The sequence below is a fragment of the Chinchilla lanigera genome, unplaced genomic scaffold (genome assembly GCF_000276665.1).
Source record: "Chinchilla lanigera isolate Chin_1 unplaced genomic scaffold, ChiLan1.0 scaffold00187, whole genome shotgun sequence".
Classification (NCBI taxonomy): Eukaryota; Metazoa; Chordata; class Mammalia; order Rodentia; family Chinchillidae; genus Chinchilla; species Chinchilla lanigera.
Window position 1 is genome coordinate 328336 of NW_004955588.1, and position 14034 is coordinate 342369.

The window sequence follows — 14034 nt, forward strand, 5'->3', positions numbered from 1 at the left end:
AGTTCAGGCTGGCCTTGAGCTCATTTAGTAACTCAGGCTGGTCTAGAACTTGCAGTGATCCTCCTGCCTCAGCCTCCTGAGTGCTGGGATTACAGGCGTGCACCACCAAGCCCAGCGGAACCTTATATGTTTAGATTTAATAATTCTGGACAGTAGCTGTTGTATCTTTTTTTATGTGTTTGAAATGTTTTATATGTGTGTGTTTTGAAGTAGGGGGTCTGGAGATGGAGCCCAGGGCATTGCACACGGTAGGCCAGCACTCTGCCACTGCAACACCCCTAGCCATATAAAAGTATTTCTGAATAATCACAAATAACATGTCATTTCTTTGCTTGAAAGTAGCTGCTTCTCACTGCACTTGGATTTTCCTTCTTAGCGTTATTAACCTTGGGTTACAAAACACTGTCCTATCTGGCCGTTCCTACCTCTCTGCCTCCAAAGTGTTTCCAGCCATGCTGATATGCTGCAGTGCCTGAGTGTAGTTCTCCTTGTGCTTTGCAGCCCCCCTCCAGGGCCTGTGTACATCCTGTGCCTTTTTCTTGGCCCCTTCCACTGTTCTCTGTGTGGCTATCTTCTTTAACCTTGAGTGCTAAGCTCTGGTCTCTCCTCCTCAAAGAGATGCCCCTAGTCACTAAAATGGGCCATTTTTCCTCACTGAATTCTCTCTTTGAGGACTATGTTTATGTTGTTCTCATGTGCACAACAACTTTGTTGATTCTTCTGTTCCGTTTTCCTATTAGAATATAAGCTGAGAGCCGGGCGTGGTGGCACATGCCTGTAATCCCAGCACTTGGGAGCCTGAGGCAGGAGGATCATCAAGGAGCTCAAGGCCAGCCTGAACTGCATAGCAAGACCCTGTCTCAAAAAAAAAAAAAGAATGTAAGCTGCATCAGCCAGTCATGGTGGCACACATCTGTAATCCCAGCACTCATGAGGCTGAGGCAGGATGATCACTGCACATTTGAGGCCAGCCTAGACTGCATAGGGAGACCCAATCTCAAAACAAGACAGCAACAAAAAAATGAAAGCTCCGTAAGAGGGCCCTGGTCTGTCTCTTGCCAACTCTGTCCTAGCCTTCACGCATACAGTGGCTGGTTCATGTACCTCCTGGAACAAATTTTGTGAGGTGATTGATACGCAGCATTTCTTCTCTAAAGGTTCTGTATGATTAGACCTGAGCTCTAATCAGGTCCTGCCCCTTCCAAGCTGATCTTGTTTTATTAGCTGTAAACAGGGTATTAATGCAAATAGCACCCGACTCCTTCCCAGAGGGGCTTAAGGGACCCCACAAAATTGTTTGCTGATCTCATGCTAATTAAATGGTATAGTCCTGAAAATCCAAGCTATAGTGGTTAGTTTTTTTGTCTTTTGTGGATTTTGACACAGGATTTCACTATGTACCGTACCTCAGACTGCCTTCAACTCATGATTCTCCTGCCTCAGCTTCCCAAGTGCTAGGATTACAAGCACATGCCATCATGCCTGGCAGATCTATAGTCATATATATATTACTTCAGTTACTCTTTCTGAAGTTAAAAAAAAAAAACTGAGTGCAGTGGCACACACCTGAATCCTAGCTACTTGGGAGGCCGAGGCAGGAGAACCAGAAGTTGGAGGCCAGCCTGGGGAACTTAGACTGTATCTCAAAAATAAAATGAAAAGGACTAGGGATAAAGCTCAGTGGTAGCGTGCTTGCCTAGCATGCATGAGAGCCTGAGTTTAATCCCCAATGCCACAAACACACAAGAAAGTTAAGTAAAAATTTGAAAGGCTGCTTTGAGGATAGAATAAAAAATATGTGTAAAACATTTATGGGATGCAAAATACAAAACATATTTTCAGTTAATAGAAGCTGCACTCAAGGGCTGGGGATTTAGCTCAGCGGCAAAAGCGCCTGCCTGGCAAGTGCAAGGTCGTGAGTTCGGTTCCCGGTACCGGAGAAAAACCAAAAAAAAAAAAAAAAAAAAAAAAGAAGCTGCACTCATTATCTTCACTCAGAGGGATATGGCTGATGTCATCAGTCAGATGATCACCCTAGTGACATCTTTATACAAGTAAATCTCTCCTTTAAATCTACACACCGGGAGGGGCCAGGGATATAGCTCAGCAGCACAAGCGCCTGTCTGGCAAACACAAGTTAGTGAGTTCGAGTCCCAGTACCAAAAATGTACACCTGGGAGAACATGCAAACCCTAACATTGAGCAGAGCTCAGCAGTTGGTTTTCTCCGTATAACTGGATTATCTTCCTTTAATGTTGGGATGTGCTAAGCCAGGCGTGGTGGAGTTACCTGTAATCCCAGCACTCAGGAAGCTGAGACAGGAGGAACAGTGCGAGTTTGAGGGGCCAGCCTGACTATATAGTAAGAACCTGTCTCAAACAAAAGGTTTAGGTTAGTAAATTGAGAATATGAGCTCTTTGAGGGTAAATATCGTGACCTTTTTTGTTACTGTGTTCCTTGTGTCTTGCACAACTCTTACTGTGTAATGTTTACTGAATGAAAGAAAATCAGTTTTATCCCAAAAACAGAATCTCATAAAAATTAGTACTAGCTTCTCCTTTGCCTTCCCTCGCTTTCAGTCTCTTTATACTGGCGCCTGTTGTGCTCACTGCCCTTTCTCTGGCCTGCGTGCCCATTTCCACGGTACATGTACACTCGCAGTGCTTCTGTCATCTGTTCACATCACTGCTTAGCTGTTTTCTTGGTGTCCAGCCTTCTGGCATTTTCTGTTGTCTACTGTTTCCCTATAAAAGCCATCCTTTTCTCAATTGCTTTCTTGGGATGGTACTAAATGAATGAGAGACCAAAGTTCTGCAAATCCACTCGCTTAGATCACTACCTAATTTTTTGTTTTTTTAAATTGTATTGGTACATCTTAGGTATACATCATGATCACATTCATCATAGGGAATTTGAACCTGTACCTGATATAGCTTGCTTCTTTTTTTCCCATTGCCCTCCTTGCCTTTCTACCCCTCTTCCCCTCCTTATTTACAAAGCTTTGTGTCACTTTTTCCTTCTAGTCTTTTTTCTTGCCCCTTCTTTCCTTTCTTTCTACCCTCTCCCTGGTATCCCTTCTCATTTGAACATTTTCTTCCCATTTCCCAATATCTGTTCTACATTTTGGTCCTTACTTACACTTTCAGTTTTTCACATCAGAGAAACAGTATGATATTTAAACATATACGTCCAACTTACTTAAGAGTATGGTCTTAAGGTGTATCCATTTAGCTAGGAATGTCTCAAGCTTAATCCATCTTTATGGCAGACTAGTACTCCATTGAATAAAAAACCCATCTTTATCTATTAGTTGGTTGATGGGCATTTGAAGTTTAAAAAAAAAAAGCTGTTTCCAAGATTTAGGTAGTATAAACTGTGCTGTTCTACCATGGGTATGCATACATCATTGTACTATGATGCTTTTAATTTTGGGGGGAAGATACCAAGAAGTGGAATATCTGGGTCAAATGGGACCTTTAGCCTTAAGGATTTTTTTGTTTTCATTTTTTTTGTTTTTTTTTTTTTTTTTTCTCTGGTACCGGGAATCAAACTCAGGACCTTATGCTTACCAGGCAGGCACTGTGCCGCTGAGCTAAATCCCCAGCCCCTAGCCTTAAGTTTTTGAGGAAACTCTACACTGATTTCCACAGCGGTTGCACCAGTGTATACTCCCATCAGCAGTGGAGAAGGGTTCCTTTTTTCCCCCACAGTCTTGCCAGCATTTGTTATTCATTGATTTCTTGATAACAGCCATTTTTTCTGGAGATGGAGTCTCAGTGTCTTAATTTGCATCTCTTGAAGGACAAGTGATGTTGAAGATTTTTTTCATATATTTACTTGCCATTTCTACTTTATCTAAGAAGTGTCTGTTCATTTCCAATATCTATTAAATTTGGGGGAGTGGATCACTATCTTTTTTTGGGGGGCGGGGAGTCAGTGTCTTGGTATGCTGGCCTTTGTAGCCCAGTCTGGTCTTGAACTTGTAACGATTCTTCTGCCTCAGCCTCCTGAGTGCTGGGATTACAGGTGTGTGCTACCACACCCAGCCAAATATGAAACTTTTCCTTTTTTTTTTTTTTTTTTTTTTTTTTTTTTTTTTTTTTGGTACTGGGAATTGAACCCAGGACCTTGCACTTCCCAAGCAAGGTGCTGTGCCAATGAACTATATCCCCAGCCCCACTACTTAATTTTTTAGCCTTTATAACATTTCATGGCTTTCTAGTGCTCTACTGATCTTGTCAAGATTGATTTTATTCCAACTTCCTGCAGGGTGTATGAGTGCAACAAACGCTGCAAATGTGACCCAAACATGTGCACAAACCGGTTGGTGCAGCATGGACTACAGGTCCGGCTACAGCTATTCAAGACCCAGAACAAAGGTTGGGGTATCCGCTGCTTGGATGACATTGCCAAAGGCTCTTTTGTGTGTATTTATGCAGGTTAGTGATGGAATAAGGGTTGGGATGTGGTGGGGAATTGAATTAGAGACAATTTGAACATAAGGATAAATGTTTCATGTCTGAGGGGTGTAGCTCGTAGTAGAGCACTGGATGCATAGTAAGCAGATCTTGGGTTCAGAGTAAAGTGCTTGAAGTTGGAACTGGGAGTAAGAGGAGTCAGGGATTCCCTCTGCATAACATGATGACTGATGTCCTAGCTGGGTGCACCCTAAAGGGACAGATTATTTCGTATAAACAGAGTGAAAAGGGATAAAATCATTAGCACGGCTCTTTGAGAGGAGACAAGGATTACTGACTCCATGTGTCATGTGTCATTTTCTTCCACTCAGAGATCCTTTTTTTTTTTTTTTTTTTTTTGAGACAGGGTCTCACTGTGTAGTTCAGATTGACCTTGAACTACTGTGTAGCCCAGGCTGGTACTAAACTCACAGCAATCCTCCTGCCTCAGCCTCCCGAGTGCTGGGATTACAGGAAGAAAAAATGGGAAAGCAAAGGAGTGAAAGGAAAGAAACTATAGTAAGCCTGCTTCCCATACACTCATGGTTAAGAGAGAAAGAGATATCGGAGGGAGGAAGAGTAGGCGGTAGAGTTTTGAACCTGTGCTAGTGTACGGGGTATCAGTGACGCTCCTGACAGTTCCCTATGTGCCTGCTTTGGTAGCACATATCCTAAAAGTTCTCTGTAACTCTAGGTTTTTAATTCTCTTCTTTCTCAGGCAAAATCCTGACAGATGACTTTGCGGACAAGGAGGGCCTGGAAATGGGTGATGAGTACTTTGCAAATCTGGACCACATCGAGAGCGTGGAGAACTTCAAGGAAGGGTATGAGAGTGATGTCCCCTGTTCCTCTGACAGCAGTGGCGTAGACTTGAAGGACCAGGAAGATGGCAACAGTGGTACGGAGGATGCTGAAGAGTCCAATGACGATAGCTCAGATGATAACTTCTGTAAGGATGAGGACTTCAGCACCAGCTCAGTGTGGCGCAGCTATGCTACTCGGAGACAGACCCGGGGCCAGAAAGAGAACGGACTGTCTGAGACAACTTCCAAGGATTCCCGCCCCCCAGACCTTGGGCCCCCACACATTCCTCTTCCTCCCTCAATTCCTATAGGGGGCTGCAATCCACCTTCCTCTGAAGAGACCCCCAAGAACAAGGTGGCCTCCTGGTTGAGCTGCAATAGTGTCAGTGAAGGTGGCTTTGCCGACTCTGATAGCCGCTCATCCTTCAAGACTAGTGAGGGTGGGGATGGCCGGGCTGCAGGAGGCCGAGGGGAGGCTGAGAAGACCTCTGCCTCAGGACTGGGAGTCAAGGATGATGGAGACAGCAAGCAGGCTAAGAAAGAGGTAAACATTTGGCTTCTAACTCCAGTGCAGTAACAAATGTTGTCTCACCACAAGTGTTTGCATGTAGATTATTTACATGAGGGGTATTTCTGTGGCAACCTGATTAGCTTCCCCCTCTACCCAGTACATTCCTAGTGTTCATTTAAAGAACAAAATTATTTGAAGATTTACTTGCTAGGGAAAAGGGAGTATCTGACTTATTGCAAAGTGAAAGATTTGTGTGTGTGTGTGTGTGTGCGCACGCATACATGCTTAATGACGTTTCGGTTCTCTACATCATTGCTGGCTTTTATTTTAAAGCACAGAAACAAAGCCAGGCATAGTGACACACACCTATAATTGCAGCCCGCAGAAAGCAGAGATAGGATTGCTGTGAGTTCAAAGGCCAGCTTGGGCTTGGGCTACATAGTGAGACTTGTCTCAAAAACACAAAGGGAGGAGAGAGGAGAAAAAGGAAAGGAGGTCGGGAGGCTGAGGCAGGAGGATCATTGAGAGTTCAAGACCAGCCTGGGCTACAAAGTTAGCTCAAGGCCAGCCTGAACTGCACAGCAAGACCTTGTCTCAAAGAGACAAAGGGAGGGAGGGGAAGGGAAATGAATTGCTTTTAAGGTGGATGTGGTGGCACGTACCTATAATATAAACATTCTGAGAGGCTTGAGGAAGGAGGATCACAGCCTAGGCAACTTAGCAACTTAGTGAGACCCTGTCTCAAAAATTTTTTTGTGTGAAAATTTCAAATTGGGGGCAGGGGGCTGAGATAACTAGCTCAGAGTGAAGACCCTGGGTTCGCTTCCCAGTAGAAAAACAAAAAAGTTCAGACTTGGGTGCCATGGTGTCCACTTATAGTCCTAGCAACACTAGGGGCTGTGGAGGGGGCGGGGCTGAGGCAGGAAGACTACTTGAGTCCACAGATTTGACGCCAGCCCAGGTACTGTAGCAAGGGCCTGGGCTAAAGAACAGTAGGACTTGGCTGGCCATGGCGGCACACACCTGTAATCCCAGCACTTGGGAAGCTGAGGCAGGAGGATTGTTGCAAGTTCGAGACCTGCTTAGGCTACACAGTGAGCTCAAGGCCAGCCTGAACTGCACAGTGAGACCCTGTCTCCAAAAGAGAAAAAAAAGTAAAATAAAAAAATAAAACTTGACTCCAAGTTTACCTTCAGTGGTGTTAAACCTTTGCACATCACAGGCGTCAGACCAGGTCCCAGGTCCCTGCAACAATCTGCTCATGGCACTCTTCCCACCCTGGGGAAGGCTTTGAGGGCCTGACAGGAGTTCAGAGATCAGGATGTGACTGTTCATCAGGCCACAGAGCGGTTGCCAGCACTGCCCGACGTTCGCTAGCGCACTCCCACTGGCGGATGTTACATCAAAGTCATTTGAAATAAAGTCTCGTTATTAGACTCACTACAATGGCCCACAAAAGCATTTAACTCCTCACTTGCTCTTTTGTAGGACCCTGATGACCGAAACAAGATGTCAGTGTAAGTGCTTTTTTTTTTTTTTTAACTGTTTCTGCATCTGCCTTCTCAAGCCTCTGAAAGCTGGGCAAGGTGGCAGATGTAATCTAACAGTTGGGAGGCCGAGGCAGGAACATTGCAAGTCTGAGTCCAGCCTGGGATACACAGACAGTTGAGGCCAGCCTGGACTATAAGTGAAACCCTAAGAACAAAAAAGAAAGGCCAAGAAATAACTAGTAACTTGTCTTCCTCTCATTCCTCCTCTCATTAGTGTTACTGAAAGCTCTCGAAATTATGGTTACAACCCTTCTCCAGTGAAGCCTGAAGGACTTCGCCGCCCACCTAGCAAGACGAGTATGCACCAGAGCCGGCGGCTCCTGGCGTCTGCACAGCCCAACCCTGATGTGAGTGCCCTTCCGAGCTGCATCCCACTCGGCCATCTTTCTGTTTCAAATCCAAGTACAGGAGTTGCGACCGTCTCACCTCAAGTCCTTTTGCTATAATTACTGCTAAGTCTCGTCTGTCTTGTTTGGCCTTGCCTTCCTCCTGCCGCCTTTTCCAGCACCATCTGTTCTTCCTCTTGCTGGTCTCAGCCCCTTCTGCCAGGCCCTGGGTAAAAGCAAGCACTGATGGGGCCTTTCCACTTACTCCTTTTCTCACCTTCTGCCTCCCTAGGATGTCCTGACACTGTCCAGCAGCACAGAGAGTGAGGGGGAAAGCGGGGCCAGCCGGAAGCCCACTGCTGGTCAGACTTCAGCCACGGCAGTGGACAGTGATGATATCCAGACCATCTCTTCTGGTTCTGAAGGGGATGACTTTGAGGACAAGAAGAACATGTCTGGTAGTCTGGGAAAATTTCAGGAGTGGTAGGAAGAAACAGGAAAGTAGGCATAGAGCATTTTTTAAGGAAGCTACAGAAGTAGGGGTGGAGGATTCAGACTCTAAGAATGGAAGCATTTCTGGGAGGCCCCTGAGCTAACTGACTGTTAATGTTGTTTGACAAGTCCATTCCTTACTCTGCCTGGCAGTCTAATCCTGCCTGAAAATACTGCCACTTAGGGTCTTCGCCTGAGACTCCGCTTGTTGGCATTCTCTAACTGCAGTGTGTGGGGATAAAAACAGAGAATAATGCCTGCTTGTGAGCTGCAATGTGTCTTGACCCCAATGAATCCCCTCTTGTCCAGGTCCAATGAAGCGCCAAGTGGCAGTGAAATCAACCCGAGGCTTTGCTCTTAAATCAACCCATGGCATTGCCATCAAATCAACCAACATGGCCTCCGTGGACAAGGGGGAAAGTGCACCTGTCCGTAAAAACACACGCCAGTTCTACGATGGTGAAGAGTCCTGCTACATTATTGATGCCAAGCTTGAAGGCAACCTGGGCCGCTACCTCAACGTGAGACCCTCTCCCTCTCCCCTAGGTGTTGGACTAACCCTTGGTCTCAGCTTTTTGTTCTTCTAACATAGTATAGAAACCTACTTTTTCTTGTTATAAATTGATTTCAAAGATCTTGAAAGCCGGGCATGGTGACGCACACCTGTAATCCCAGCACTTGGAAGGCTGAGGCAGGAGGATCACCACAAGTTCAAGCCTGGGCTACATAGTTCCAGGCCAGTCTGAAATACATAGCAAGACCGTCTCAAAAAGCTCAAAAACAGATGTTGAGTAGCTTTGTTCCAAAACATGTTTAAGAAGGGGAGGGTCAGAAACCATCCTTTTCTTCCAATTCTTACCCCTTTAAACCAAATCTTGTTTACCTGGTACTGATTCAGTGCTATCCTTGAATTTGTAGCACAGCTGCAGCCCCAACCTGTTTGTCCAGAACGTCTTCGTGGATACTCATGATCTTCGCTTCCCCTGGGTAGCCTTCTTTGCCAGCAAGTAAGAGGGAGTTCGGAGGGGATTATTGGGGCAGTGGGGCAAAGGCAAGGACCGTGGAAACTCTTAAGTCCACCTCTGCCATCTGGGGTCCTAGTCCACGTTGGTACTGTGTAACAGGCGTCCGTGTTACCAGCTACCTTCACCACACCACATCACATCCTTTTCCTCTTCAGGAGAATCCGAGCAGGGACAGAGCTTACTTGGGACTATAACTACGAGGTGGGCAGTGTGGAAGGCAAGGAGTTGCTGTGCTGCTGTGGGGCCATCGAATGCAGAGGTCGTCTTCTCTAGAGGACAGACTTCTTCCTCACCTTTGGAACCCTTCTGGAACTGTCCTGTCCTCAGGAAATGGGTCTTCCCAACTGCTGAACTCTGACCCCAAGACTCTGGTCTAGCTACTCCCCTAGCTCCTAGTAGACAGAAATGGGAGTTCTGGATCCAGAGATCTCTTCCAATGTGGTGCTAGCAGGCAGAGTCCCTTCATGGCTTCCTAAGGCACTCAGGTGGGGAGAGATCACCACTCCCACCTAGGCCTGACAGCTTCCTGTCCCGTGTTTGTTCAAGCGTTCACCATTCTGATACTTTATTCCTGGGCCAGGGGCTAGGTATCTACTATGCCTGGTTTGTATTACTCCATGAAAGTATTTTAACATGGTAAAACAGACTGCTATTTGATTTCTCTCTCAGCCCATTCTCCCGCTCTCCACACACTATATCTTCAGTGAGGTTTGTCTCCCTCATCTTCTCCAGTAGGCAGCTGTCATTAATCTTGTACCTTCTCTACTTGTTTTTTTCTTGCCATGTGAATTTTAAACACAAAATGTTACGTAACTTCAAGGAAGGCATAAGAAAGACTCTCTTAGTTTATTTAGTTGATCCCCTTTCTCAATTCCTAAGTCTGACACCTGTTGACATGTTTTATTTAATCTTTAATATATTTTCATTAAAAAAAAAAAACTTTTAACAGTACATTTTCATCTGAAATGGTCCCTCTGCTGAAATGCCAGGTGCCAGCTGTAATTCTGGCTTTAAAATTGAAACCCCGAATGTTTAATAAATAAAAATTAGAACTAGTTGCCATTCTACCCCAGACCAGCTAGACTAGCTGAAGGGAGGGGAAAGACCAGAGCAGGGAGCAGTAAGATCTTGGACATGTGGCCACAGGGACAGCTGGCAGGGAAATAACAAGAAGGCCATCTGAGAGTCCCCATTTAGTCCCCACTTTTTGGCAGAGGTAGGGTAAGGGTCATGTGCGCCCTCCTACGCTCACTCAGTTCACTGTGTCTTAGGAGGAAAAAAGTTCAAAGTAACTCAGCTTTGGTTTCTGGCCCAAGTTAGCTTAGAAAGGTGAGCCTTGGTCCAACTTTGGCAGAATTAGGCCCACAGATCAGACAATAAGGCACAACCCTGGCACATCTGAAGGCCAAGGAGTCAGAAGGCAAACAGCTAGGGCCAAATCCTCAAGAGTAAGGAATGTGAGTTGTAACTCTACCCCAGAGGTGAGGAAGGGGTTAAAAGCAATAGAAAGGATAATCTGGAGGGCAGAAAAGAAACTCAGACTACCCTCCCTCTAGCAAAAGATACAACCCACCTCCTCTCCACCCAGGGATAGGCTGGTTAGAATTTGGTTTAAAGGCAACTGGGTGACAAAGAAAAAAGGGAATGCGGAAGTCTCTTCTACCCTTCTCCTTTTCCCCAGAGCTTAAAGTGAGCCTATAGGTAAGGTTGGCTAGTTCCTTGGCTTTATGCATTCATCTGGGAGGCAGCGGGACAATGCTCAGTCATTCTTACGGTGGTGGTTATTGAGGACCGGGTGGCCGTTGGCCAGGGGCCGGCTCTTTGCTCCTCCCCCAGTGGCAGCCTCCTCCCCCTCGGAGCTCTCTGTTTCCTCCCGGTCGCTTCGTTCATCTTCTACCACCTGGAAACGGGATCAGGTGGTTAAAGGACAGCCTCAAGCCTCTAAGGATTGCCTCTGGGAGCTTGTCCCCATGCCTGGTCCCTGTTTTAGTTTTGGAAAGGGTCACTGGCATGACCAGGAATTTGGGGAGGTTTAGACTTGAGAGCAAGTAAGGCCCACAAAATGGAGACAGAACTTTACCTTTCCAGTTATGAACTTGTGGGCCATGCGCAAAATGAGGTAAGCCCAGAAGATATGCAGTATCTGGAGCACCCCCATCATGGCATTGAAGAAGTAGTAGCCGAAGAATGCAGGGTAGAGTTCCAGTGGGTACACCAGTGTGCAGTGTATCATCCTGAGGGTTCGAGGCGAGAGACACAGTTGTCAGCGTGGCCGGGGCAACTCCTGAGTCCTTGAAGAGGACAGCCTGACCCCTACTCACCAGAAGGGCAGGATGACCAGTCGTGTGATGATGAAAACGATGGCAAAGATGATGAAGATGTTGTTGCAGGTGTTCTTCCAGCCCGCGTAGTTAAACATCTTGGCCGACTGTAAAAGCCCCAATCCATCACCCTGGGCCCCCAACACCCAGGTACATTCGCCCAGTTAGCAGCTCCAGCTCTGAGCCCCATACCTTGGTCCTGGGAATGTCACTACCTTCCTCACCCCCCAGAAAGGACAGAGGGCCTTAAGAACCTGCACTGGGACTTCTAGTTTGTGGGAGCCTGACCTCTAGCAAGTAATCTGAAGAGTCGTGCAGAGCCATGATGAGTGTCCCTGCGCGGATGTAGTTGGCAAACCAGGAGAAGCTGATGAGGATGATGGTGGCCACGTGGTGGATGATCTGTTCCTTGAAGTCCTGCAAAGATACAGGCTCCAGGGAACTGCAGCTCCCCATCCCCCTTCACTCACTGTCTCTCTCACACACACACACATCCCATGTCCCACAGTTCTGGTCAAAGCTGCAAAAAGTCAAAGGAAAAGCTAGTCCATCCCAGGACCTCACTTGGCTCCCCCTGACCTGGACAAAGTCTCGCTACATAGTCCAGGCCAGCCTTGAACTTGGTAGGTAGGCCAGCCTGGCTTGCAGTTCTCCTGCCTCAGCCTCCTCAAGTACCTATACCACCACATCCACCTCACTTGCCTGTTGGGCTTAATTGTGCAACCCCTTCACCTACCTTTCGCTTGACGTCAGAAGCAATGCTGAAGAGCAGGGACATGTAGAAGGAGAGTTCAATCATGTAGTACCAGTACTGGGAAGGGATGGTGCTCTGGGTGAGCAGAGAGAGAGGTGAGAGACCCAGAGCAGTGCAGCCCAGGGGGCTCCCACTCCAAGCCCCATGTGAGCTGATTACTTCCAGGACTCGTTCCTCCACCCTGAGCGCAGAGCGCTTCTAAGGCTGTGCATGGCGGCCACCCCTCGGCGGGCCCGCTCCGTACCTGGATGGGGTATCCCTCCCAGACTTTCTTCATGTCATAGAACCAGGGTTTCTGCGTGGAGACAGTGAAGAAAGGTTAAAAGAGGAAAGACCCGCTCCAGTCTCTCCCACTTCCCAGCAACCCCACTCACATCCACAATGACAGCCATGCCAGCAACAAAGGCGATCAGGTAAAATGTGAATCTCCAGCTGGAAGAAGCAGCACAGAGGGTTAGGCAGGAAGGCAGCACGGCCCCAGCAGTCCCGTGTGCTCTCAAGGACCGAACCCCTCCTCACCCCTTCCTTACACAGCCCAGCCTCCCCAGCAAGCCCCATGAGATTCCTCGACCCAACTTCCCCACCTGGCTTCCCGAAACTTCTTGAGGAGACTTGGCCGGTCCTGGTTGCGGCGGCGGCGGAACCAGCGCTCTACCTGGCGGCCAGAGAGCCCGCTCTGCCGAGACAAGAGCTCAACTTCCACCTGGGGATAGTGAGAGCCCTTCTCAGCCTCAGAACCAGCAGCGCCCCCACTCCAGGCCCTCCCATTTGCCCTCCAGGGCTAGCACCCAACTGTCATCCCCTCTCCCCTCCCCCAGAGCTGAGCGACTCCCAGAGCCACAGCGGAGGCACAGCGTGTACCTGCTTGGGCTGCTTGCCGCTGGTCACATAGAAATGTTCTAAGGTGGCGTTGGGAGGCGCTCGCAGCCGAGCTTTCTCCTTTACATTCAGGAGGGCTGCCAATGGTGTGGCCACGTAACTAGGGAAGGAACAGAGGGAGGTGTCGCGCTCTCAGAGTGCCCCTGGCCCCTAAACTGGGAGTGGGAGGCTGCAACCTCAGACAGCTGTGCACCGGGCCTCAGTTTCCCCAGTCTCCTGGCAACCTCCTTCCCTGTAGTCTCTGAGCTGCCCAGGGCTGACAAAGCTGCCTGTGTTTCCTAGTGGCCCGGCGGGGTGGTGGGTAGGGGTGAGAACAAACGGCCATTGAAGGAAAGAGCCCGGGGATGCTGAGCCCTCTCTGACAGTAGTGCCCTGAGGGTGGGTGACAGTGTGGGCAGGGACTGGGAAGCCTGAACACCAGGGTCCAGAACTAATTCAACAGCAAGAGGCAATCTTGAGGTCCAAGGGGCTGTAAGGCTGGCAGCTTGAGGAGGGCAGGCTTCTGTGCTCACAGCTCAAAGAAGTATCGGATGATGAGGAAGAGCAGGGCCAGGGGCAGTGTGATGTAGAGGTCTGAGGCTTTGGCATAGATTCGTCCATCTCGGTCTTCTAGATCAGCCCAGGTTAGGTTCACAGGCAGCCACAGCCGTTCCCACCAGAAGTAATCATACAGGGTCTGCAGCATCCTAAGTGAGGAGGGGAGAGGAAAGTTGTCAGGAAGGGCTGGGCGGGGACAAACACTTCTCTGGTGTATCAAGAGCAGGGCAGCCACTCTAGCTGTGGACCCTGGTCCTGGCCATGTGGCCTGGGGGAAATGTGCTTTTTCATCTATAGTAAGGTGGTTTCCAGTTATAACATTTAATGCTTGCGACAACTGAGGTCTTGATTCCCTAGAATTAAAAAACCTTGGGTTCTT

General features: G+C 48.0%; 2 protein-coding genes across 7 annotated transcripts in view; one reads left to right on the forward strand and one right to left on the reverse strand.

Moving 5' to 3' along the window:
* The window catches only part of Setdb1 (SET domain, bifurcated 1), a 47942-nt gene extending 37839 nt beyond the window's left edge, over positions 1–10103 (forward strand). For all 6 annotated transcript variants that reach the window (XM_005414466.2, XM_005414469.2, XM_013509911.1 and 3 more), the window contains 8 exons: positions 4270–4439; positions 5176–5804; positions 7260–7288; positions 7536–7668; positions 7940–8105; positions 8449–8660; positions 9058–9146; positions 9320–10103. In XM_005414466.2, coding sequence (XP_005414523.1) covers positions 4270–4439; positions 5176–5804; positions 7260–7288; positions 7536–7668; positions 7940–8105; positions 8449–8660; positions 9058–9146; positions 9320–9437 — 1546 coding nt within the window. In that variant the 3' untranslated portion in view covers positions 9438–10103. The remainder of the gene's footprint in view (positions 1–4269; positions 4440–5175; positions 5805–7259; positions 7289–7535; positions 7669–7939; positions 8106–8448; positions 8661–9057; positions 9147–9319) is intronic.
* Positions 10046–13804, reverse strand: Cers2 (ceramide synthase 2; the record flags this gene model as incomplete). The annotated part of the gene is given in 10 exon segments (XM_013509916.1): positions 10046–11064; positions 11245–11398; positions 11486–11592; positions 11774–11902; positions 12222–12314; positions 12484–12534; positions 12614–12671; positions 12824–12942; positions 13101–13218; positions 13631–13804. Coding segments are annotated over 10 exon segments (1143 nt in total). The 3' UTR covers positions 10046–10923.
* Between the last annotated feature and the right edge of the window lie 230 nt (positions 13805–14034).